The sequence below is a fragment of the Netta rufina genome (genome assembly GCF_964035555.1).
Source record: "Netta rufina genome assembly, chromosome: 5".
Taxonomy (NCBI): Eukaryota; Metazoa; Chordata; class Aves; order Anseriformes; family Anatidae; genus Netta; species Netta rufina.
In genome coordinates this window covers 45,545,120-45,566,284 of record NC_140128.1, presented here as the reverse complement: position 1 = coordinate 45,566,284, position 21,165 = coordinate 45,545,120, and the positions used below count along the sequence as shown (strand labels likewise).

The 21,165-nt window shown below is 70.5% G+C and overlaps 5 protein-coding genes across 5 annotated transcripts; 1 reads left to right on the top strand and 4 right to left on the bottom strand.

Moving 5' to 3' along the window:
- Window positions 1-254: 254 nt before the first annotated feature.
- Window positions 255-4,940, bottom strand: TMEM132A (transmembrane protein 132A; the record flags this gene model as incomplete). The annotated part of the gene is given in 14 exon segments (XM_084288465.1): window positions 255-1,127; window positions 1,129-1,374; window positions 1,455-1,646; window positions 1,745-1,894; window positions 1,896-2,022; window positions 2,210-2,295; window positions 2,297-2,413; window positions 2,494-2,637; window positions 2,720-2,912; window positions 3,170-3,316; window positions 3,413-3,765; window positions 3,862-4,089; window positions 4,170-4,384; window positions 4,824-4,940. Coding segments are annotated over 14 exon segments (3,132 nt in total). The 5' UTR covers window positions 4,885-4,940.
- An 832-nt stretch (window positions 4,941-5,772) lies between these two features.
- Window positions 5,773-8,315, bottom strand: TMEM109 (transmembrane protein 109; the record flags this gene model as incomplete). The annotated part of the gene is made up of 4 exons (XM_084287951.1): window positions 5,773-6,636; window positions 6,729-6,831; window positions 6,926-7,173; window positions 8,054-8,315. 4 exons carry the CDS (start codon window positions 8,313-8,315, stop codon window positions 6,245-6,247), a joined length of 1,005 nt encoding a protein of 334 aa, XP_084144077.1. The 3' UTR covers window positions 5,773-6,244.
- Window positions 8,183-12,089, top strand: PRPF19 (pre-mRNA processing factor 19). Its single transcript, XM_084288485.1, has 16 exons — window positions 8,183-8,332; window positions 8,437-8,586; window positions 8,727-8,803; window positions 8,886-9,027; window positions 9,104-9,177; window positions 9,254-9,316; window positions 9,426-9,467; window positions 9,560-9,634; window positions 9,903-9,978; window positions 10,209-10,318; window positions 10,475-10,630; window positions 10,713-10,782; window positions 10,944-11,029; window positions 11,409-11,579; window positions 11,758-11,863; window positions 11,947-12,089. The coding sequence occupies exons 1-16, from the start codon at window positions 8,314-8,316 to the stop codon at window positions 12,042-12,044; spliced, it is 1,515 nt and encodes a 504-aa protein (XP_084144611.1). The 5' UTR covers window positions 8,183-8,313; the 3' UTR covers window positions 12,045-12,089.
- Window positions 12,090-12,729: 640 nt separating this feature from the next.
- ZP1 (zona pellucida glycoprotein 1) lies at window positions 12,730-16,620 on the bottom strand (the record flags this gene model as incomplete). Its single annotated transcript, XM_084287950.1, has 11 exons — window positions 12,730-12,836; window positions 12,918-13,002; window positions 13,089-13,239; window positions 13,308-13,497; window positions 13,584-13,711; window positions 13,798-13,895; window positions 14,011-14,198; window positions 14,286-14,429; window positions 14,699-16,067; window positions 16,147-16,268; window positions 16,458-16,620. 11 exons carry the CDS (start codon window positions 16,618-16,620, stop codon window positions 12,730-12,732), a joined length of 2,745 nt encoding a protein of 914 aa, XP_084144076.1.
- A 1,737-nt stretch (window positions 16,621-18,357) lies between these two features.
- On the bottom strand, window positions 18,358-20,377 carry LOC311210525 (acyl-coenzyme A amino acid N-acyltransferase 2-like). The gene is made up of 4 exons (XM_084288488.1): window positions 20,313-20,377; window positions 19,545-20,014; window positions 19,210-19,412; window positions 18,358-18,958 (listed from the first exon to the last, which is right to left on the bottom strand). The coding sequence occupies exons 2-4, from the start codon at window positions 20,005-20,007 to the stop codon at window positions 18,371-18,373; spliced, it is 1,254 nt and encodes a 417-aa protein (XP_084144614.1). The 5' UTR covers window positions 20,008-20,014; window positions 20,313-20,377; the 3' UTR covers window positions 18,358-18,370.
- Window positions 20,378-21,165: the final 788 nt, after the last annotated feature.

Genomic DNA, 21,165 nt, shown 5'->3' with positions numbered 1-21,165 from the left:
AATGAGACCCACAGCAAGGGGGGGGCCGCAGCCTCCCCGCGCCCTCCGGCACCACGGCGGGGCCGGGGTGAGGAGACCCCCACCCCCCCAGGAGGGATGCTGCGGGGTGGGCGGCTGCCACCCCAACAGCCTTGGGGCCAGGCCCTCCGGTGTCCCTGCTCGGGCCACCAGGAGGGATGGGGACAGGGAGGAGGCTGGTCCCGTAGGGCAGTGCCAGCTCGGGGAGGGGGGGTGGGCTGGGGCTGCCCCCGGGGTCAGGAGCTGCCCCGGATCCTCTCCATGTAGCTCCTGAGCTCCTCGGGGTCCCGCAGCCCCATGTCCTCGCACACCCAGCGGATGTCGTCCTCGCTGGCCACGAGGATGGACTGCACGTTGGGGGCGGGCTGGGGGGGCTCCTCGGGGGCCCGGGGGGGCGCAAAGGTGACAAACTCCACACGCTTCCGCCGGCCGCCCCCCGGCGCAGCCCCTTCCTTGCGGGCCGGGGGGGTGCTGGCTGGCGGCGGGGCTGCGGGGGGGGACCCCGCGGTGGGCACCTGGGGGTCCCCGCAGCAGCAGCGCCCGGCCTCGGTGCCCAGCTGGGGGGGCGGCGGGGCAGGGGGCTCCGGCTGCTGGCGGTCCAGCTGCCGGCTCAGCTCCTCCTGGTCGGTGCCCAGCCAGACCCAGTTGTGGGGCTGGGGGGCCGAGGGGGCGGCCCCGGCGTCGGGGGGCTCCTTCTGCTGGTAGCGCAGCACAAAGAAGATGCAGTTGACGAGGAAGATGAAGATGGCCAGGCAGAAGACGCCCAGCAGGACGTACATGCCGATCTCCAGGTCGGTCACCCGCGCCGGGGCCTTCACCATCTCCTCTTCCTCCTCCTCCTCCTCCTCCTCCCTGCCCGCACGCCCGAGGCCTTCCTCCCCCTGCTCCTCCTCCTCCTCCGAGGAAGACCCCAGCCCCTGCAGCTTGGTGGAGGCCGGGCCCACGCCGCCGGGGTTCCTCCTGCGAGGCTCACCGCCCGCCGTCACCGCCTCCCCCGACATGGCCCCCTCGGCCCGCGGGAAGGGCGCGGGGGGCCGGGGGCTGCCGGGGGGGGTCCCACGCCGGGCAGCCCCCACCTCCAGCCAGGCAGAGCCGGTGGCCAGGGCGGCCCGCCCGGTGCCGGCCGCGGCGGCAGGCATCCGGGGGGTGCAGGCTGAGCTGCAGCAGGGCCCCCCGCCCCGGCCCCTCCGCCAGCACCCTCGGGCGCCAGGAGGGGGCCCCGGGCAAGCCCCCCGCCACGGTGACCACGGCAGGGTCCTGCGAGGCCACGGCCAGCGCCACGTCCTGCCAGCCGTACAGCTCCAGCGGGGCCAGCGTGCCGTCGGAGAAGGACAGCCAGACGGACAGCGTCGCCTCCTGCCAGGACGCCGGGGATGGCAGCGGGGCTCCGGGCACCGCCAGCACCCCCCGCCTCCCCCGCTGCACCCCCCCCTCACCTGCTTGGGGGTCCGCAGCGAGCCCGTGGCCTGGCAGGTGGCCGTGACCACGCCGGGGTGGCCCGGCTCCGTCCGCAGCGCCAGCTCCAGCCCCGCCACCAGCTGGGCACGCAGCTCGGTCACCGTCACCTTCTCCTCCGACACCACCAGCGTCTGCTCGCCCAGGATGGAGTCCGAGACGGGGGAGCGGACCTGGGGGCACGGGGGGCACCTCGTCAGGCCCCTCCCCAGCCCCAGCACCGCCACCCCTCCAGCCCCACGCTGCCCCGAACGGTGCGCCCCGTGCCTACCTCCACGGAGGTGACGCCGGGCTCCCGGCCGACCACCACGGTGTCCCCCTCCAGCGACGCCACACGGGGGTCCTGCACACGTGCCCGGCCAGCCACCAGGTGGGTGACATCCAGGAGCCACTCGGGGCCGGGCAGGTAGGAGAGGTGACGGGCCACCATCCCGCGGGTGCGCCACGAAGTGCGCCAGGAACCGCACCGACGTGCGCTGGTACTGGGGCCGGCAGCCCCGCACCCGCCGCTCGGCCTCCTCCCCGGGCTCATCCGCCTCCCCGTCAGCACTGGGGACAAAGGGACAAGGGACACGTCCAGCACCAGCCCCACGGGGCTCTGCGGGGCAGGGGGCTGCAGCAGGAGGACGTGGCATGAGTGCCATGGGGCTCGGCACCTCCTCCTGCTTCCAGCTCCCTCCGGGCCCACGCCACGGCGGTGGCTGGTGACAGCGGGTTGGCGGTGGGACCTTCTCACCTCTCGGTGGCACCGGGCAGGCGCCAGCCCCGCACCTGCTCCAGGGTGGTGTCGCCGAGCTGGATGTGGAGCGGCAGCAGCGGGGCCCCAGACGGTGAAGAGCAGCGAGGCGTGCAGGCGGCGCGACCAGAAGTCCACCCGCGCCCCCCGCGCCCCCCGGCTCTCCTTGCCCCCCACGAACACCGCGTCGCAGCTGTCTGCCACCTGCGGAGGGGACACACGGAGGGGCAGGGGGCTGCCAGCCCCCTGGGGGGTAGTGCCAGGGGGGCCGGGACCCCGCTCACCTGCAGCACCTGCTTGTCGGCCGACTCGCAGCCCAGCGGCTCGGTCACCTCGGCCACGCCACCCCCTGCCTCCACCGTCACCAGCGTCACCGGCACCGCGCGGGGGACGCCGGTCAGCGGGGCCGTGTTCAGCAGCTCCAGCTCCTGCGGGCAGAGCGGGGCTGAGAGCGCCGCGCAAGGCAGGGATGGGACGGGGGAGGGACACGGGCACCGGGGGGGCACCCACCTGCACCAAGGGGACGAGGGCGCGCACGTCCCGCTCCGACACCTGCACCTCCCACACCAGCTTGTCCTTCTGCGCCTCGGGGTCCTGGCCGGGGTACTCCACCTGCCAGGTGAGGGGCCGCGCCGGCGCCAGCCCCCCCGTCCCGTTCTCCACGGCCAGGTCCAGGTGCAGGAACTCGACCGCCTCCGACGCCCTGTGAAGTCGTGGCCCTGGCTGGGAGCTACTGGGGTGGGGCCACCCGCCACCCCAACTGGGATCTACTGGGACCTACTGGGATGGAGCTGTCCTGCAACCTACGATTTGAATGGGGGCCGTCCCACAGCTCCAGCCCCCCTGTTGGGCCATACTGGGATAGGAGCAGCACTACGCACGGGTCCCCATGCCCCAGCTGGGCCATACTGGGCTACACTGGGTGCCACGCAGAAGCCCCCCCAGCACTGCTGCCCCTACCTCCAGTCCCCGTGGGCGTCCCCGCTCCGCCGGCACGTCACCACGGCCGTCCAGTGCTTGGGGCCGCGGGTGCGCTCCAGCTGGACAGCCCAGGCAGGGTCCCCGGGTCGGGCTGCCACCACCAGCAGCCCCTTCTTGGCCTTGATCCTGGGGGGACAAGGCGTGGGGGGGCCACGGGACGCGTCACGCCGTGTCCCCCCTGACCCCTGCCTCCCAGTCCCGATCCCACACGCGGGGTCTCACCGCAGGGTCAGCTGCTGGGCGGTGAAGTTGTGCCGCAGGGCGAGGGTGGCGGCGAAGCGCTGCCCGGGGCGCAGCGTGGCGTCGGGGACGCGCAGCAGCACCCGCTCGTCCAGCCGCACCTCCTGCCGCCGTGCCGGCACCGCCACGCGCAGCTCCAGCGGCCCCAGGTACCGCGGGGCCTCCCGTGGCCCCCCGTCCGGACCCCCACGGCCCCCGGCGCGGCCGCACGCCCCCGGCCCCAAAACGCCGTAGTGCAGCTCGGCCGGCTCCAGGGGGGCACGGGGGGCAGGGGCCGCCGGGGAGAACCAGCGGGGGGGGATCTCCAGCTCCACCACGCAGACGCCCAGAGGAGCCTGGGGGGGGGATAAGCAGGCTCAGAGGAAAGGGGGGGAGCCGAAGGGGGGTCCCGCAGCCCCCTCCCCACCCCAGCCCCGGTGGGCAGCACCAACCTGCAGGCGGCAGGCGCCCCGCGCCACCCGGCCACGGTGGTGGGCATGGAGGGTGACGCAGGGCAAGTCCCGCTCCCCGGGGGGCTCCCGCTGCCCCGGCAGCCAGTCGGGGCCCCGCAGGTGGAAGAGGACGCGGGCAACGGGCTCGTCCGGGGACACGGCGCTCTCCAGGGACACGGCACGGACAGCCCAGCCCTCCTTCTCCGGGGGGCTCTTGGCGGGCACCTCCTGGAACAGACGGCGATGCTGGCGGGGTCCCGACAGCCCCGGGGGCTGCGGGGGGCTGGGAGGGGGGGGTCGGGCATTACCTGCCGGGTGCTGAAGGGTGTGTAGGACGCCCGGAGCAGCGGCTGGGCGCCGGAGCCGTGCGGCAGCAGCAGGAAGGTCTCGGTGCGGGCGCGCAGGGAGGTGTTGGCGGCCAGGTCCCCGTCCGCCCGCTGCAGCCGGTAGTGCTCGGGCACCGCCAGCACCTCCAGCTCCGCCGGCAGGAACACGGGCTCCGGGGGGGCCCAGTCGCCGCTCGCTGCGGGGACGGGGACGGCTGTCACCGGCCTCGGGGATGGGGGGACGTGGGGAGCGCAGCCCCTACCCCAGCGCTCCGCTCTGGGGCCGGTGCCGCCCCCCCGGGGGTGCCCCGAGGTGGGCACCCACGGGCGCTGATCCCGGAGCCCCCCCGGGGCTGGGGGAGCGCCGCGGGGTCCCGCAGGGTGGGATCCGGGCTCGGGGCAGCGGGATCCCGGGGGTCGCACGGCGCCGGTGCCGGCTGCATCCCGGGGAACGCGGTGAGAAGGGGCGGGGGGCGCCGCGCCGGGGAAGCCCCGCTGGGTGCCGGTGCGGCGCCGGGAGCGGATTCCCGGCGGCTCCCGGGAGAGCCGGGGGGGGAGATGCCGGGGGGCGCGGATCACGGGATGCCGGTGCCGGTGCCGGTGCCCGGTGCCCGGTGCCGGTGCGGATGCGCTCACCTGATGCCCCGAGCAGGGCGGCGGCCAGCAGCGCCAGGCGGGCCCCCGGGGCCGGGGCCATGGCCGGTACCGGGGCCGGTACCAGGGCCGGGAGGGCTCCGCGGCGCGTCCGTGCGAACGGCGCCGCCGCTGCCGTCCCTCCGCCTCCGCGCCCAGACAATGGGGCCGGGGCGGGACCGGCACCGGCGCCGCCTCGCCCCGCCGGGTCCTAAACTCCCGGCACCGGGGCCCCGCCGGGGTGCGCAGCGCCGGGAGCACCGGGACCCCCGGCGGAAGGGGGCGCTGGGGGGGCCGGGAGGGGTGGGGGGCACTGGGGGGGACTGGGAGGGACTGGAGGCGCTGCAGGGACTGAGGACACTGGGAGAATTGGGGGCACTGGGAGAACTGGGCACACTGGGTGGAATGGGAAGGGCTGAGGGGACTGGGGGCACTGGAGGGACTGGGGGCACTGGGAGGGACTGGGAGGGATGGGGGACACTGGGGGGACTGGGCACGCTGGAAGAGAAGGGGGCACTGGAAAGACTGGGGACACTGGGAGGGACTGGAGGCACTGGAGGGACTAAAGGTACTGAGGGCACTGGGAGAACTGGGGGCACTGGAAGAACTGGGGACACTGGGGACACTGAGTGGAATGGAAGGGCTGAGGGGATTGGGAGCACTGGAGGAACTGGGGACACTGGGAGAGCTGGGGACACTGGGGGCAAGCAGGGGGGCCGAGGGGGCCCAGCACAGGGACATGCAGAGGGCAGCGGGGCCGGCTCCTGGCACGGGCATCCCCCTGCTCCCCGCCTCAGCAAACAGCCGGGGACAGCGCACGCTGCCCCAGCACCTCCCAGTCCCAGCCTGCCACCGTCCCCAGCGTCCTCTGTGTCCCCCCCAGGACCCGGGCACCCCGAGCACCCCGCGGCGCTCCCCCCTTCCCCACGGGGTGGGCCAGGCAGCACAAGGACACTGTGAAACTCTTTTATTTGGCACCGCACAGCAAAACCACTCAACAAGCAGCTGCAAAACCGAGCCGGCAGCGTGGGGCACGGCCACTGTCCCACGGGGGGGGGTGGCACCCATCTTTGGCGCCCCCTTCTCACCCCACAGCCACCTCTGGAGGCGGACGGACGGACGGACAGGCTGCCCCCTCTGCTCCTTGGTGGGCAAAAGGGGCTGGGGGCTGCCGGCGTGCCCCCCGGGGGACAAAGCAGCGTGGGCTCGGTGAAGGCACTGAGGGGGGGGCACGGCGAGCGGCTCCCCAGCTTTGGGGGGCAGCGGGACGGGGGCTGCCGGGACGGCGCCTGCCCCACGGGGTCACCGGCCACACGCGGGGTGGCGGAAGGGGCGAGCGGGGTTGGGGGGCGCACGCAGCGGGGGGTCACACATGTGGGTGGGGTGGGAGGGGGGCAACGCAGCCCCCCCCACACTGCTCCCCCTCACTCCTCCTCCCGGTTCTGGGCCCCCCCCCACCTGTGCCAGCGGCACAGCTCCTCCACCTTCCACTCCAGGCTGCGGACGGCGGCTTCCAGCCGCGCTTCGGGGCCGGGGGGCTGCTCCCCGCCGCCCCCCAGCAGCAGGTAGAGCCCCCAGAGCCCCAGCAGCATCGCCGCCTGCGCCGTGGGGCTGCTGCCCTCGGCGGCCGCCACGCGGAGGAAGGCTCCCAGGAAGCAGCAGAGCTTCAGGCAGCGCAGCGCCGGCCGCAGCGGGGCCAGCAGCAGCCCCAGCAGCCGCGGCAGCAGCCGGGCCCCCGCCAGCGCCGCCAGCCCCCACAGCAGCACCCGCTGCACCTCGCCGGGGGCCAGCGCCGCCCCGCGCACCAGCCCGGCCCCTGGAAAGGGGGGAAAACAACGGGGTCGGCGGGGTGCTGGTGGCGTGCAGGGGTCGTTTAGGGGTGCCCCCCCCCCCCCAGCCCAGACTCACCGCCCAGGCCGCAGGCGCTCAGGATGTCCCCCGCGATGGTGCTGAGCACGACCAGGGCGGCCGAGATGGCGGAGGAGACGAGCCACAGCACGGCGGCCAGGCCCTGCGGGGGGGGGGAAACAGGGTGCTTGGGGTCTGGGGGGGGCGACACCCCCTCCGCGTCCCCGTAACCCCCAACAAAGGGGTGTGGGGCTCACCTCCGCCAGCAGCCGCAGCGGCTCGGGGCCCAGCCAGCCCTCCAGCGTGGCCCAGGCGGCGTGGCCCAGGCGCCACAGCGGGTCGGTGCTGGGGGCTGGGGGGCTCCCGAAGCTCTCCGGGCCCCCCCCCCGCCGCCGCCGCCCCCAGCGAGGGGGCCCAGGGCAGCAGCAGCAGCACGGCCCCCAGCAGGGCCCGGCTCCCCCCGGTGTCACCCCCCATCCCCGGCGCTGCCTCCGGCCCCAGGGCTCTGCGGGGAGCAGCACCGTGGGGGGGGGCAGCAGGGGCTGTGCCCCCCCCGTACTGCCCCCCATGCCCACCACATGCCCCCGCTCCCCCCCAGGACCCCTCCCTGTGCCCGGTGTGACCCCCCCACCCCTCTGCCAGACCCCCAGCACCCCAATACAACACCCCCTTAACCCCCCCAAAACACCCCCCTATTACCCCCCAGTGTACACCCCCATTTATCCCCCCCACCCCCCAAAATACCCTTCAAGCGTCCCCATTACCCCCCAACACCCCCAAACACCCCGCTAACCCCCCAAATCCCCCTGTAAGCCCCCCAAATCCCCCCCTAACCCCCCAAGTCCCCCCCTGACTCCTCCCAATCCCCCCATAAACCCCCAAATCCCTCCCTAACCCTCCCAAATCCCCCATAACCCCCCCAATCCCCCCGAAACTCCCCCAAATCCTCCAAAATGCCCCCGTAACCCCCCCAAATTCTCCCAAATGCCCCCGTAACCCCCCCAAATCCTCTCAAATGCCCCCATAACCCCCCCGAGTCTCCCATAACTCCCCCTTCCCCCCCCCAAATCCCCCGTAACCCCCCCAAGTCCACCCAAATGCCCTCGTAACCCCCCCAAATCCCCCCCTACCCTCCCCCAATCTCCCTGTAACCCCCCCAAGACCCCCATAACCCCCCCTGCCCCCCCCCAAATCCCCCTGTAACCCCCCCAATCCCTCCCTAACCCCCCCCACACCCCCCACACCCCCCCCAAATCCCCTCCTCCCGCCCCCCCCGCTCCCCCCTTCCCCCCCGAGCCCCCCCTTGCCCCCCCCTCCCCAATCAGCCCCCCCCGCCCCCCCCAATCTCTCCGTGCCCCCCCCGCCCCGTGCCCCCCCCCCCGTACCCCGCCGCCGCACGGGGGCGCTGCGGGGGCGCGCGCTCAGCCCCTCGGCCGCGGGGCACCATGGAGTTGTAGTCCCGAGCGCCTCCGCGGCCCCGCCCCCGCCGCGGGGCACGCCGGGAGCGCTTCCGTTTCCGGCGGCGGAGCCCGCGTGAGGCGGCGGGAGCGGTGGAGGGGCTCCGCGCGGCCCCCCCCCGACACACCGGGACCGGAAGCGGAAGCGGGAGGCGGAAGCGGAGCGGGGCGGCAGCGCGGGGCCCGCCATGGCCCTCATCTGCTCCAGTGAGCGCGGGGCGCACCGGGGGGGGGGTTGGGCCCTGCCGGGACCGCGCTCGGTACCGGAGGCGGTGCCGGTGCCGCGCCGTGACCCGCGGCCTCCCCCCCAGTCTCCAACGAGGTCCCCGAGCACCCGTGCGTCTCGCCTGTCTCCAACCACGTCTACGAGCGGCGGCTGATCGAGAAGTACATCGCGGAGAATGGCACTGACCCGGTCAACAACCAGCCGCTGTCCGAGGAGCAGCTCATCGACATCAAGGGTAAGGGCGGCCACCGGGGCTGAGCCCGGCCGCACGGGGGCTGCACCGGGACGAGCCGCCCGGTGTGGGCACGGCGGGGGGGGCTGCGGGGCGGGGAGGAGGCGGCTGACACCCCCCCTCCCGTGCCGTCCCGTCGGCAGTCGCCCACCCGATCCGGCCCAAGCCGCCGTCTGCCACGAGCATCCCGGCCATCCTGAAGGCGCTGCAGGATGAGTGGGTGAGTGGCAGCCCGGGGATGGGAGCCGGGGCCGGTAACGGGGCTGAGTGTGCGTGTGTCTGAGCGTGCCCCGTCCCGGCAGGACGCCGTCATGCTGCACAGCTTCACCCTGCGCCAGCAGCTGCAGACCACGCGCCAGGAGCTGTCCCACGCGCTCTACCAGCACGACGCCGCCTGCCGCGTCATCGCTCGGCTCACCAAGGAGGTCACCGCCGCCAGAGAAGGTGACGGGGAAAGGAGGGTGGCCGTGAGCCTTGGGGAGACGGGGCAGGGCCTCACGGCGCTCCTCTGCCTCCGCAGCTCTGGCGACGCTGAAACCTCAGGCCGGCCTCATCGTGCCCCAGACCGTGCCGTCCTCCCAGCCCAACGTGGCGGTGAGTCCCCTCTGCCTCGCTCTGCGCTTTTCCCCGGTGTTCCCTTCCCACATATAACTAATTCTGTGCCTCACAGGGAGCTGGGGAGTCCATGGACCTGGGCGAGCTCGCCGGCATGACCCCCGAGATCATCCAGAAGGTGAGGCCCTGCCGCTTGTGCCGCTGCAGAGCTCGGTGGCTGTTCTCCAGCCTGCCCCTGCGCCTAGTTCTCCAGCCTAGGCTGCAGCCGCTGTCCTCTTGTTTTGCAGCTTCAAGACAAGGCCACGGTGCTGACCACGGAGCGTAAGAAGGTGAGCAGCCCCCTCCTGCTCCCGAGACGCTGCGGAAGCGAGGACGTGATGTGTCCTGAGGTGTTCATCCCTGCGCCCTTCTCCTTTTGCAGAGAGGCAAGACGGTTCCGGAGGAGCTGGTGAAGCCGGAGGAGCTCAGCAAGTACCGGCAGGTCGCCTCGCACGTGGTGAGTGCTGCGATGCAGGATGGGCACTCAAAAACTCTGCTTGCTGCTGGGTACACACTTGGCAACATCAAAAGGCGATGGGTCTGCTGCTGGGCAGAGCTAGCAGAGGGTTGTGGCTCTTCCCACGGGGATCTGTGCTGGGGTGCACGTGGTACGGGCTCCTACAGCTGAATCAAAGCACCCTGGGCTCCCCCCAGGGCCCTCTCTGTTCTCTGTGGAGCATTTTCTTGCTCGCAGCACTAACCTGGCGTCCTTCTGCATCGTGCAGGGGCTGCACAGTGCCAGCATCCCGGGGATCCTGGCCTTGGACCTCTGTCCTTCCGACACCAACAAGATCCTCACCGGTAAGGGAGCCGCCTCTGCGTCATGGGGAATCTGGTGGTGACAGAGAGCCCGCGGCTGCTTGGGAGCGGGCTTTGTGCTTCTGGGGGCTGAGGGGGGCGCAAAGGGGCGTGAGGAATTCTCTCAGCTCACGGCAAAGCTTCCCAGGGCAGGGCTCTCCGGGAGCAGCAGGGAGATGTTGGACGCGGCTGGCCTCGCTGCATCGCTCCCAGCTCCCCGCTGTGTTTTCCAGGCGGGGCTGATAAAAACGTCATCGTCTTCGACAAGAGCTCAGAGCAGATCCTGGCAACACTCAAGGGCCACTCCAAGAAGGTCACCAGCGTCGTGTTCCACCCCTCTCAGGTGCGCTGCTGCCCCTTCTGGCCTCTTCCTTCGTGGCCAGACTTGCCCGGATCGGGCACCCCGTGTCTTTCCCTGGCCAGATCCTGCCTTTAGCAGCTTTCAGACAGAAGCCCGGCGGTGCTTTGGTGTTAACCTTCCTGCCTCGCCCCTCTTTAGGAGCTGGTGTTCTCGGCTTCTCCCGATGCTACCATCCGGATCTGGTCCGTGCCCAACGCCTCCTGCGTGCAGGTTGTGCGTGCCCACGAGGGCTCCGTGACTGGGCTGAGTCTGCACGCCACGGGTGACTACCTGCTCAGCTCTTCTGATGACCAGGTGAGGCCCAGACCTGGCTCAGAGCATGCAGACCCCCCCCGTGCTGTCGCTGTGTGCTCAGCACCCTGTTCCTCCCTTCCAGTACTGGGCTTTCTCGGACATCCAGACCGGCCGTGTCCTCACCAAGGTGACAGACGAGAGCTCTGGCTGTGGTAAGGCTGAGTGTGCCCACCCGGGGGGCTCCCGTGACCGTGCAGAGTGGTATTTTGTGGCCTCTCGGAGCATGGGAGTACTCGTCTGGGGGCTGTTGGTGGAAGGGCTGTCCCAGGACAGAGCCTCCTCAGCCCTCTGCTGTTTCCCTGTGTCTCTGCAGCTCTCACCTGCGCCCAGTTCCACCCGGACGGGCTCATTTTTGGGACAGGGACGATGGACTCTCAGATCAAGATCTGGGATCTGAAGGTAGGGCTGGCCCGGGGCACGCAGGGGGTGGGGAGTCAGCGGCGTGGTGGGCTCGGTGCCCAGCCGCTGTGCTGGAGCCCCGGCACAGGGGCAGCTCCTGCTGTTTTCTGTGCTCTGTGCCAGCTCGCTGGGCCATTTTAGCTCTGCAGCAGCCCGACTGTGCAATCTGCCGTGGGCTGAGCTACGTGGGCAGAGCGAGAGGTGCAGGGATCTGCTCTCCAGTGTCCCTGGGGCTTTCCTCATCCCTGCATGTGCAAATTCTCGCTGTCCCCTGGGGGCTGTTGTCCCCCTCCTGCCCAATCTGCTGCCCTGGGGAGGCCGGGGTGCCCAAGGCAGCGTCTCCCTGCCAGCAGCCCGTGTCTGACCCTCCTGTCCCCAGGAACGCACCAACGTGGCCAACTTCCCGGGGCACTCGGGCCCCATCACCAGCATCGCCTTCTCCGAGAACGGCTACTACCTGGCCACAGCTGCAGACGACTCCTCCGTCAAGCTCTGGGACCTGCGTAAGCTCAAGAACTTCAAGACGCTGCAGCTGGACAATAACTTCGAGGTGCGTGGCAGTCCCTTTTCCCCTCTGGCAGCCTGCTGGGCCACTGCTGGCCACCCCAGCCCTGCTCACGCGCTCTGGGAAGCCCGAGGTGGAGGTGCCACATGGGCGTTGGGGCAGAGAGGAGCAGCTGGAGCTCCCCGGGTGTGTCCTGAAGCCTTTTCCCCCCTCTCCTTCCCAGGTGAAGTCTCTCATCTTTGACCAGAGCGGCACCTACCTGGCGCTGGGTGGGACGGACGTCCAGATCTACATCTGCAAGCAGTGGACGGAAATCCTCCACTTCACCGGTGCGGGGCACGGGGCTGAGGGCGGGAGGGGAAGCGCCTCGGCCCGGCCTAACCCTAACCCCTCTGCTGCCTTCCCTCCGCAGAGCACAGCGGCCTCACCACGGGAGTGGCTTTCGGCCACCACGCCAAGTTCATCGCCTCCACGGGCATGGACCGGAGCCTCAAGTTCTACAGCCTGTAGCCCCGGGGCCGGGGCCGGCAGCTCCCGCTGCAGCGCTGGGGTTTGGGGTGGGGAGGGAGGGTTTCGGGGGGGGGGTTGGGAGGGAGGGAGGGGGTTTCGTTACTCCTTTAGGCTCCCCATCTCTAGCTGGTGGAGAGGGGAAGTTAGTTGGATGTCGCCCTCCCCGTGCTTCATGGATTTGTTGTTTCGGTTTTCTCCTTTTCCAGTTTTGGTGTTTGTCTTTCAGGCTTTGGGTTCTCTGCCGTGGCTGTGAGCGATGCGCCCAGCGTGCGCGGGTGGGAGTTCGTGGGGGGCACGTGTGGAGGGAGGGAGGGAGGGGGACCCTGTGCAGGTTTTGTAAGCAGTTACTAGTTTCAGGATGGAAATAAAGAATTATTCACCTTAGCAGCGCTCAGCCTGCTGGGGAGGGGTGCGCTGCTGCCGGGGCGGGGGGCGAGCAGGGGCCTGGGGGTGCTCCCCTCCCTCCCTCCTTCCCTGGCTCTGTGCTGCCGGAGGGGCTGTGAGCAGGGGGCAGAGGCTGCGTGGCCACAGCAGCTCCAAGGCTTCGGCCTTTTTCTTTTGCGACGGAGCCCAGACAAAGCACTGCCAGCCTGCAGCCAGAGTTCTGCTCTTCTTTGGTTTATTTTTTGGGGTTGAGGAGGAGGAAAAGGGCAGCCCGTGCCCCAGGGAAGCGGCAGCGTAGGGCTCAGCCTCTCCCCACCGCAGGCCTCTTGGGGAAGACGACTCGGCCCTGGGAGGTGACCGTGCCCACGGCGTTCGCTGTCCCCTTGTCCCCGGCTGCCCGGCGGGCTCCTGGGGAGGGGACATCACGAGGGTTGGTGTGGGGGAGAGCCAGGGACGGTCAGGCCCCTCCCCACACCAAGCCCAACTTACGGGAGGGCACGGCCAGCTGGCAGGAGGGCCGGCAGGGCTCGGGCTGTGCCAGGTGGCACACGGAGGCGCTGCACTGGATGTACACCTGCGAGCAGCGGGGACAGATCACAAATTGCTCCGTGTCCCGCTGAGCGAGGGGACCCCCACAGCACGGGGACCCCCACCCCTCACCTCTCCCTCCAGCACCGCCATGGAGGGGGTGTCCACGAAGGCGAAGGTGGAGACGACGAAGCGCTGGTAGTGGCTGGGGAAGGGCAGCTGCGGCGAGGCGGGGCCCACGGGCACCAGCTGCGTCCTGTAGTTGTCCCCAGCGAAGGGACATCTTGGGGAGGGGGCGCGGGGTCAGGACGGGCAAAACTCCCCCCGGCCACCCTCTCCCCGCCTGCTCACCCGTCCACCAGGAGAGGCCACTGGGGCTCGGCCGCCGGGCCGGTGCTGGGGGCCGCCCAGCACTGGTGCAGCACCAGCACCAGGTTGGGGTCGGTCTTCTGCAGCAGCCGCACCTCCACGTAGATGGGGTCCCGCAGCACCTTCACCAGGGGGTACTCGCCCTCCGCGTGGTAGGCGCCGTAGCTCTCATCTGCGGAACCACACGATGCTGAGCGGGCTGCGGCCCTCGGCGGGTGGGCAGGGGGGCAGCCGGGGGGGCTCCGCGGGGCCGCTCACCGGTGGCGATGCGCAGCTGCAGGCGCAGCGGGCCCGGCTGCGCCATGGGGGCGGCGGTGGGGGGCACGGCCACCTCCAGGCGCAGCGGCAGCAGCTCGCTGGCGTTGTAGATGCAGCGGGCGTGGAGGCTGCAGGGGGGATCATCGGGGTGAGCCGTGTGGTGTTGGGGGGGGTCCTGATGCCTCACGCCCCCACCCCGCGTCCCCTTCCTTACATGTAGACGCTGTCCCGCGTGATGGAGCCGCGGGGACCCGGCTGCACGTCGATGGTGGAGATGAGCTGGTTCTCGTAGATCAGCCGGTCCTCGATCACCTGGGGGGGGACACACGTGTGTGTGTGTGTGTGTGTGTGTGTGTGTGTGTGTGTGTGTGTCGGGCTCCCCTCGCCCACCTCCCGGCCCCAGAGCCCCGGGGCCTGCGTCCCCGACCTGCACAGTGGTGCCGCACTGCGTGACGGGGAAGTGGAACATGACGAAGGCCTCGGTGGTCTGGGCGGGCTGGCAGCCGGGCTGGGTGCTGCTGGCCAGGCGCACGCTGTCCAGGTTGTAGGGCTGCACGGAGAGGCCCCGCGGCACCACCAGCACGAAGTGCCCCTCGGGCAGGCACTGCACAGTGGCTGCGGCACGCAGCGGTGCTGGTTACGGGCAAGGCAGCGGCCGCGGGGCACTGGCAGGTGATGGGGAGACCCCCCCGAGCCCCCTACCTGTGTTGCCGTAATAGCAGGGCGTTGCACGGTCCGTGTCATCGTAGCAGCACCCCGCCTGCAGGCAGGCATCGCGGCCCTGCGGGGCCATGCAGGACAAACGCCCCGCTGCCACCTGGCACTGCTCCCGCGTCAGCTGCATGCCTAAGAGGGCAGGGGGCCGGGAGGGGGCTCCCTCAGCAACCCCCTGCCCATCCTGAGCATCCCTCTGCCCTCCCCAAATATCTCCCTGTTCACCCTCAGCATCCTCTTGCCCACCACAAACATCTCCTGTGCAAGCATCCCCTGCCCACCCTAGTGTCCTCCCACCCACGCATCCCCCCTGCCCACCCTCAGCACCCCCCTGCTCTCCCAAGCCCCTCCAGCAATGCCCCCGCCCTGGCTACAGCCCCCTGCCCACCCCCCCGACCCACCTGCCCCTGCCGAGGGGTAGAAGAGAGCCGTGGGGCGCAGCAGACCGGGCTGGGGGTGAAGGCCAGGGTGGAGCAGCCCCGGCTGGGCTTGGGGCTGCAGCCCCGGGTGCACCAACCCTGGCCGAGGCACAAGGGCCGGGCGCAGGAGCCCCGGTCGGGGCTGGCCGTGCTGCAGCAGCCCTGCCTGGCTCTGGAGGCCGGGGCGGAGGAGGCCGGCGTGGGCGTGGGACTGAAGGCTGGGGAGAACAGAGCCCGCCTGGCTTTGGGGATGAAGCCCCGGGCGTGAAAAGCCGGCTTGCGTCTGAGCTCCGGCGTGCACCGAGCCAGGCTGCAGGCCGGGGGGCACCAGCCCGGGTTGGTGCTGGAGCTGGAGCCCCGGGCGAAGGAGACCCGGCTGGGTCTGAACCCCAGGGTGCACCAGTCCGTTCTGGCTCTGGGACTGAAGCGCTGGGCGAAGGACACCAGTTTGGGTTTGCCCCCCGGGGTGCAGCAGCCCATTCTGGTTTGGGGACTGAAGCCCTGGGCGAAGGAGACTGGTTTGGGTTTGCACCCCTGGATGCAGCAGCCCAGGCTGGTTTGGGGGCTGAAACCCCGGGCGAAGGACACTGGTTTGGGTTTGCCCCCCGGGGTGCACCAATCCGTTCTGGCTTTGGGTTTGAAGCCCTGGTCGAAGGAGACCGGTTTGAGTTTGCCCCCCGGGGTGCACCAATCCATTCTGATTTGGAGACTGAAGCCCTGGGCGAAGGAGACTGGTTTGGGTTTGCCCCCCAGGGTGCACCAATCCGTTCTGGTTTTGGGACTGAAGCCCTGGACGAAGGAGACCCGTCTGGGTTTGCGCCCCTGGGTGCAGCAGCCCAGGCTGGTTCTGGAGCTGGAGCCCCGGGCGAAGGAGGCCTGGGCGGCTCTGCCCCCCGGCGTGCACCGCCCCATGCTGATTCTGGGGCTGCAGAGCCGGGCGAATGAAGCCTGGCTGGGGCTGGCTGAGGGGGCGAGCTGCTCCTGCCTGGTTCTGGGGCTGGAGCCCCGGGAGCCCCAGGCTGGGCTGGCGCTGCAGCCCCAGAGCTGGCTGCGTCTGCGCCACGGGGTGAACCTGGTCCCTGGGGGGCCGGGGGGGCAGCTGGGGGTTGGGGACAGCCAGGGCGGACTGGGATACGTGCTGCAGGAGGCCAGCCTGGGGGACGAGGACCTCAGCCTGGCTCTGGTGGACGCTGTTGCCCCGAATGGGCTCGAGCTGGCCACGCAGGCTCGTGGCAGCGACGGTCTCGTAGTTGGCCGGCTGCGGGCAGGTCATGTTCACCTCGTAGGAGGCGACCGCCACCCCGCTGAGCAGCGTTTCCTCCAGCTGCACCCTCAGAATATAGCGGTCATCCTGCGGGGGGGCACAGGAGGGGCTGTCACGCCCCCCGTCCTGCCCCACCGGGCACCCCAGGGGCGGGACGCGGCCTCACCTTGACCAGCACGTGGCAGCCCTCGTAGCCAGAGGAGAAGACGAACGCGCCGTCCGCCCCGCTGTTGAGCCAGTGCAGGCAGATGGAGCAGTTGGCCACTTCAAAGCGCGTGCCAAACTCATCTGCGGGGGTGCCGAGGGGGGACGTGAGGTGGCCCTGCACCCACATCCCCTTGCTGGCCCCATCCTGGTGCACAGCACCGTGCCGCGATGCTCCCCGGGGATGCGCAGGGAACCCCCCAAACCCCACAGAAGCCACGTGGCTCAGCCCGGCGTCGGGACGGCACCGGGGTCCCTGAGCTCCCCACTCACCCATGACCTTGAAGCGCACGGCGCGGCCCCGCGAGGCGTAGGCCAGCAGCTGCATGCCGTAGTCGCCGCAGTCGTAGCGGTACTGCAGGAGCGCCAGGGCAGAGCGCGGCCCCGCGGGCAGCAGCAGCAGCAGCGGCAGCAGCAAGGAGAGGCTCCAGCCCATGGCGGTGCTGAGAGCAGCGCGGGGCTCTCCGTGGGGCAGCGGCGGGGCCGTGCCTTTATATCCATGGGGCTGGGGGGCAATCAGGTGACCGGCAGGGACGGGACGGTGCCTCCTGCCCCACACGGGGGACGAGCCCTTCCCGGGGTTCCCAGGCCAGCACGACCCCGCTGCCACAGCCCGCCGGGGCGATGGCAGGGCGGTGGGGGGAAGCGAAAGTTGTTCAAAGGAACGGCTTGTCCCGTGGCCCCGCGAACGGGGAACCGAGACTCAGTGGCGGCAGGATGCGAAGCTGGACCCAGAGCAGCGACCGAAGCGGCACCATGCGGGCACCGCTGGGCTCCTTCCTCCTCCCGTGCCGCAGGGCGCGGGGTCTGGCACCAGGTGACGGTGACAGCGGTGGCATCAGGTGCCCTGCTGGCCATGGGACCAGGAGCACGTCTAGGTGGGGGCATCTCCAAAGGGTCGGGGTTGGAAGGGATGCATAAAGACCACCCAGCCCCACAGCAGGAACCTCTTCCACCAGGTTGCGGTGCCCAAAGCTCCTGTGGCTCCCCCAGCTCCTGCGGCAGCACCGTGGGGTCCTTGGCACGCTCCTGGGGCACTGAGGGGAGCAGACACAGCCCCCCAATTGCAAAGCCCAAGGGGGGGTTGTGCCCTGATCCCCCGGGCTGCCGCTCGCCCTCGCCCTGCCCCGCTTGTGGTGCTGTGGGGGAACCGAAAGTCGTTGGAAGAGCACCGTGCCCCGCTGCTGCAGGGCTCAGGAGAACTGCTCCCGCAAATGGGGAATCGAGACTGCTGCTGCCAGCAGGGCACAGGGCCAGGGGTCCCCACCGGCCACCCCTCGGCTCTGCCCTCACCTCCCGTGGCTGCCCCTGTGCCTGCGTGGCACCGCTGGCCCTGCCGAGCCTCGTGGGGCTGGGGTGCCCGGGCCAGGACCTGTGGCGTGACGAAGGGATGGACGGGGCACGAACACTGGGTTTTGCCCAGGCTGAGGGGCACGGGCAGGGCTGCTCGGCCCCGCAGTGCAGGGAAGGACCTCGCTCCCCTCGGGTCGCTGCTGACGGCAGCGTTTCGTGGGTTCCCTCTGCACGCTCCCCTCCCAGGCCCCCGTCCAAGTTTCCCTTCTGGGTCCTGCCCTTATTGGAACTTAAACTCCATCACCCCGACACCGCCACCCGCTTTGGGGTTACAGCCAGCTCCAGACCTGTCCCAGCCCTGCTCCAGCCCCACGCAGGCAGCTCTTTGCTGCCGGCTACGATGCTGGGGTTTGAGCTCTGCTTCTGACAGCCACTGTCCTGCACCACAAGGAGCCCCGGAGCCACCGCTCCCTCCTGGCGCTCAGCCCCCAAGACCCAGCTGCAGGAGCCGGGCACCCACGGGGCATCAAGGGGGATAAAGTGCAGCTCCGTGGAGACAGCCGGCCCCACAAAGCAGGCTGGAAGCACGCTTGGTTTTCACCTTTTTTGGGGAAGGCTTTGGGTTTTTTTGTGGGCACAGAGCAGCGGACGCCCCTGCCCCTTTCTGCTGTCCACCAGACGGCTTCCTGAGCATCGCCTGGGGAAAAATCCCTTTCCAACAGGCCCGAGCTCCCACCAGCTCAGCGCACCCACGCCCAGGACAAAGGGCTGAGCCATGGCTGCTCTGCTATCAGCCTCATTAAACCTTAACGAGCAGCAGCGCAGTGCTCGGTCAGCAACTGCAGGAGCGCACGGGCCCAGGGTCGGTGCCCAGGGTGCTTTTATTGCAGGGCTCACAGCTTGATGGAGGCGGCAGGGCCCAAGTGCAGCTCCAGGAACTGGACGATCTCCTGCCACGAGTGCTCCTGCGCCTTGGCGTGGGCCTGGGGCTCCCCGCCCCACACCACGGGCCGGGGGCTGCCCCGCAGGCTGGAGACGCTGCAGAGGGGCGAGCCGGGGGGCTCGATGAGGTGGCCGGCCCCCGGGTAGGACAGCAGGCGGTAGGCGTCCTGCCGCATGCGCGCGGTGGCCAGCTGGGCGAAGAGCTTGCTGTTGAAGCTGCGGTCGGCCTCCCCCACCACAAAGAGGACCTTCCCCTGGATCTTCTCCACCGGGATGGCCGAGGCGCTGCAGGCGGGGTCCCGCGGGTCGGCGAAGATGGCCGAGTTGTCCATGGCGCCCAGCTCGGTGAAGAGCATGCGCTCGGTGTGGTAGGGGATGGGGGGGATGTGGAGGCCCTTGTAGGTCAGCGGGTTGCCGTGCAGGAAGGCCGTGCCGTTGATCCACACCGTGGCCACCACTTGCGGGAGGAAGGCGGCCATGGCCAAAGCCACCTCGCCCCCTTTGGACACGCCGACAACGCCCAGGCCTGGACCTCGCACCTACAATGGGAGAGGAGAGGGAGCACCTGGCGGCACCACTCGCCCCGTGGGATGTCACCACGGTGTCCCCTGGCCACCAGCACGGCCCCAGAGCCAGGATGTCCCTGGGCACCAGCTCATCAGAGTCACCCAGACATCCCCAAGCACAAGGAAGCCATCCCTGCTCACGGGACAGCCTCGTTGGAGGGGACACCCCCAGTCCCCAGGACGTCCCCACTCACAGGGGCCACCCGCCGCCCCGCAGCACTCACCTTGGGGTGCTGGAGGAGCAGGTTGGCCGCCTCCTCGAAGTACTCCAGGTCCAGCTGGGTGAGGGTGCGGGGCAGGTCATCGTAGGCGAAGAAGGCCAGCGCCAGCACCGCGAAGCCCCGGCTGGCCAGCAGCCCGGCACGGAACTCGATGAGGCCACCCGCACCCCCAAACAGGTCAATCACCGCCGGGAAGGGACCTGGCCCTGTGGGGCAGCAGGGGACCCGTCATCACGGGGGTAACACCGAGGAGGGACCCCCCAAGCTATTCTCCAGCTTCGAGCCACCGGGGTGGGGGCCCGGAGACCCTTTGGGTCTGGGGGTGCCCCCGTGCTCACCTGGAGGCAGCAGCAGGGCCCCCCGGACCCGTCCCTCCCGGATGGGCACCCGCTGCACGCCGGGGCCCACGTACCACCGCTCGGCCGTGCAGGAGGCCAGCAGCTTGTCCTGCGGCCCCGTCACCAGGCAGAGCCCGTCAAAGACCTCCAGGTGGACGAGGAAGGGGCTGCCCGCCACGTCGCGCTTCACCAGCCGTCGGAAGAGGCTGTCGGGCTGCAGGAACCAGAAGAGCCCCATGGGCCAGACGCCGGCGTAGTTGCCCCCCAGGGCGGCGTGCCGGGTGGCATCCACCTCGCCCGCCTCGTCGGCGCGGTAGAAGGCGCGGGCTTGGAAGCGCTCGCCGTGCTCGTCCGTCAGCCAGGCCCGCAGGGTGACCAGCTGCGAGGGGGACAGCCCCCGCACCACCACCTGCACCGCGCGGTCGGCCAGCGAGGACTGCGGCGTCACCGTCACCTCCACCATGGTGGACCTGGGGGCAGAGGCGCCGTGCGTCACCCCCGGTGTCCCCCCCGCTCACCTCGACCCCTCGTCCCCGGCACCGGACGAGGCAGAGGGGCTGCGGGTGAGCTTTGGTGTCAGGGTCCCAGCCCCCCAGCTCCACGCAGCTTCTGCTCAGCTCAGCCTGGCCACGGCAGAGCCAGGAGCTCCGCACAGCCCCGGCACCAGCCCTGCCCAGGGACGAGGGGCTGCGCTCACCCACACGGCACGACTGGGAAGCCACTCGCAAGCCCCAAAACCACAGGGACGGGCTCCGAGCTCCCTCTTACCATGCACAAGCGAAGCCTGGGCTGGTGTCGGGCGCTGGGACAGGCAGCTGGGAGAGGCAGCGCCCGCCACCCACCCTGCCCCACGCGGTCTCGTCAATCATTAACCCAGGAAGCAGTGGGAGCGCTGCCCGCCCGGACGCTGACCCTTGGCTCCGCCGCGCCCCACAGCTCCTGGAGGGTCCTTCACCCCTCCCCGTGCTCCCCCTCCATGGGCGCTGCGCAATTCCCCTCCCTCTGCTTTGGGGGAGCTTTTGGCTTGCCCCCCCAGCACTCCGCCCAGCCGCAGTGCTTCGGTTCAGCACGGGCAGAAGGCGCAGCCAGGAGCAGGAACAGATTTATTGCAACCAGGAGCGCAGCAAACAGCACAGGCAGGGCCCCTCGCCGCTCTCCTGCAGCCGTCTCATCCCACCAGGCACCAGGAGGGGACCCAGGCCAAGGGGGGGGGGGGAATGGAGGCAGGTTCCTGCTGGCGGTGGTAGGCGAGCCCTGTCCCTGCCCACCTCCCCTCCCCATCTGCCCTTATCTAACAGGCGTGAGGCTCTGGAACACCACAGTCAGAGCAATTAAGTAGACGAAAGCTACTTCGGTTGGAGCGGGTGCCTAAGGCAAGGCAGCCCATGCTGCCAAGCGGGCTCACCACGTTAACACGTGGCTTTGGGACTGCTGCAACTGACAGAATTTGGGGTTTTTCGATCCCAGGAAGGTCTACGTGATGCCAGGCCTGCTGGCACCAGGTGGGATGCGCCTCTCTCAGAGAGGGGTAAGGATTTGGGCTCAGGAGGTGGCAGGGCTGGTGGATAGGGCTTTAAACTAGAGCTGGAGGGGGAAGAGGAGAAAACCAGGCATGCTGGTG

What these genes read in the sequence shown, in the direction of transcription:
- PRPF19 (XM_084288485.1), top strand. An exon ending in TCGTGTTCCACCCCTCTCAG is followed by an intron (nt 10,319 to 10,474) that starts GTGCGCTGCTGC and finishes GCCCCTCTTTAG; the next exon opens with GAGCTGGTGTTCTCGGCTTC. An exon ending in AGACGAGAGCTCTGGCTGTG is followed by an intron (nt 10,783 to 10,943) that starts GTAAGGCTGAGT and finishes GTGTCTCTGCAG; the next exon opens with CTCTCACCTGCGCCCAGTTC.
- LOC311210525 (XM_084288488.1), bottom strand. Translation starts at nt 20,007, where the DNA reads ATGGTGGAGGTGACGGTGACGCCGCAGTCCTCGCTGGCCGACCGCGCG. An exon ending in GGCCCTGCTGCTGCCTCCAG is followed by an intron (nt 19,413 to 19,544) that starts GTGAGCACGGGG and finishes GCTGCCCCACAG; the next exon opens with GGCCAGGTCCCTTCCCGGCG. An exon ending in TGCTCCTCCAGCACCCCAAG is followed by an intron (nt 18,959 to 19,209) that starts GTGAGTGCTGCG and finishes CTCCCATTGTAG; the next exon opens with GTGCGAGGTCCAGGCCTGGG.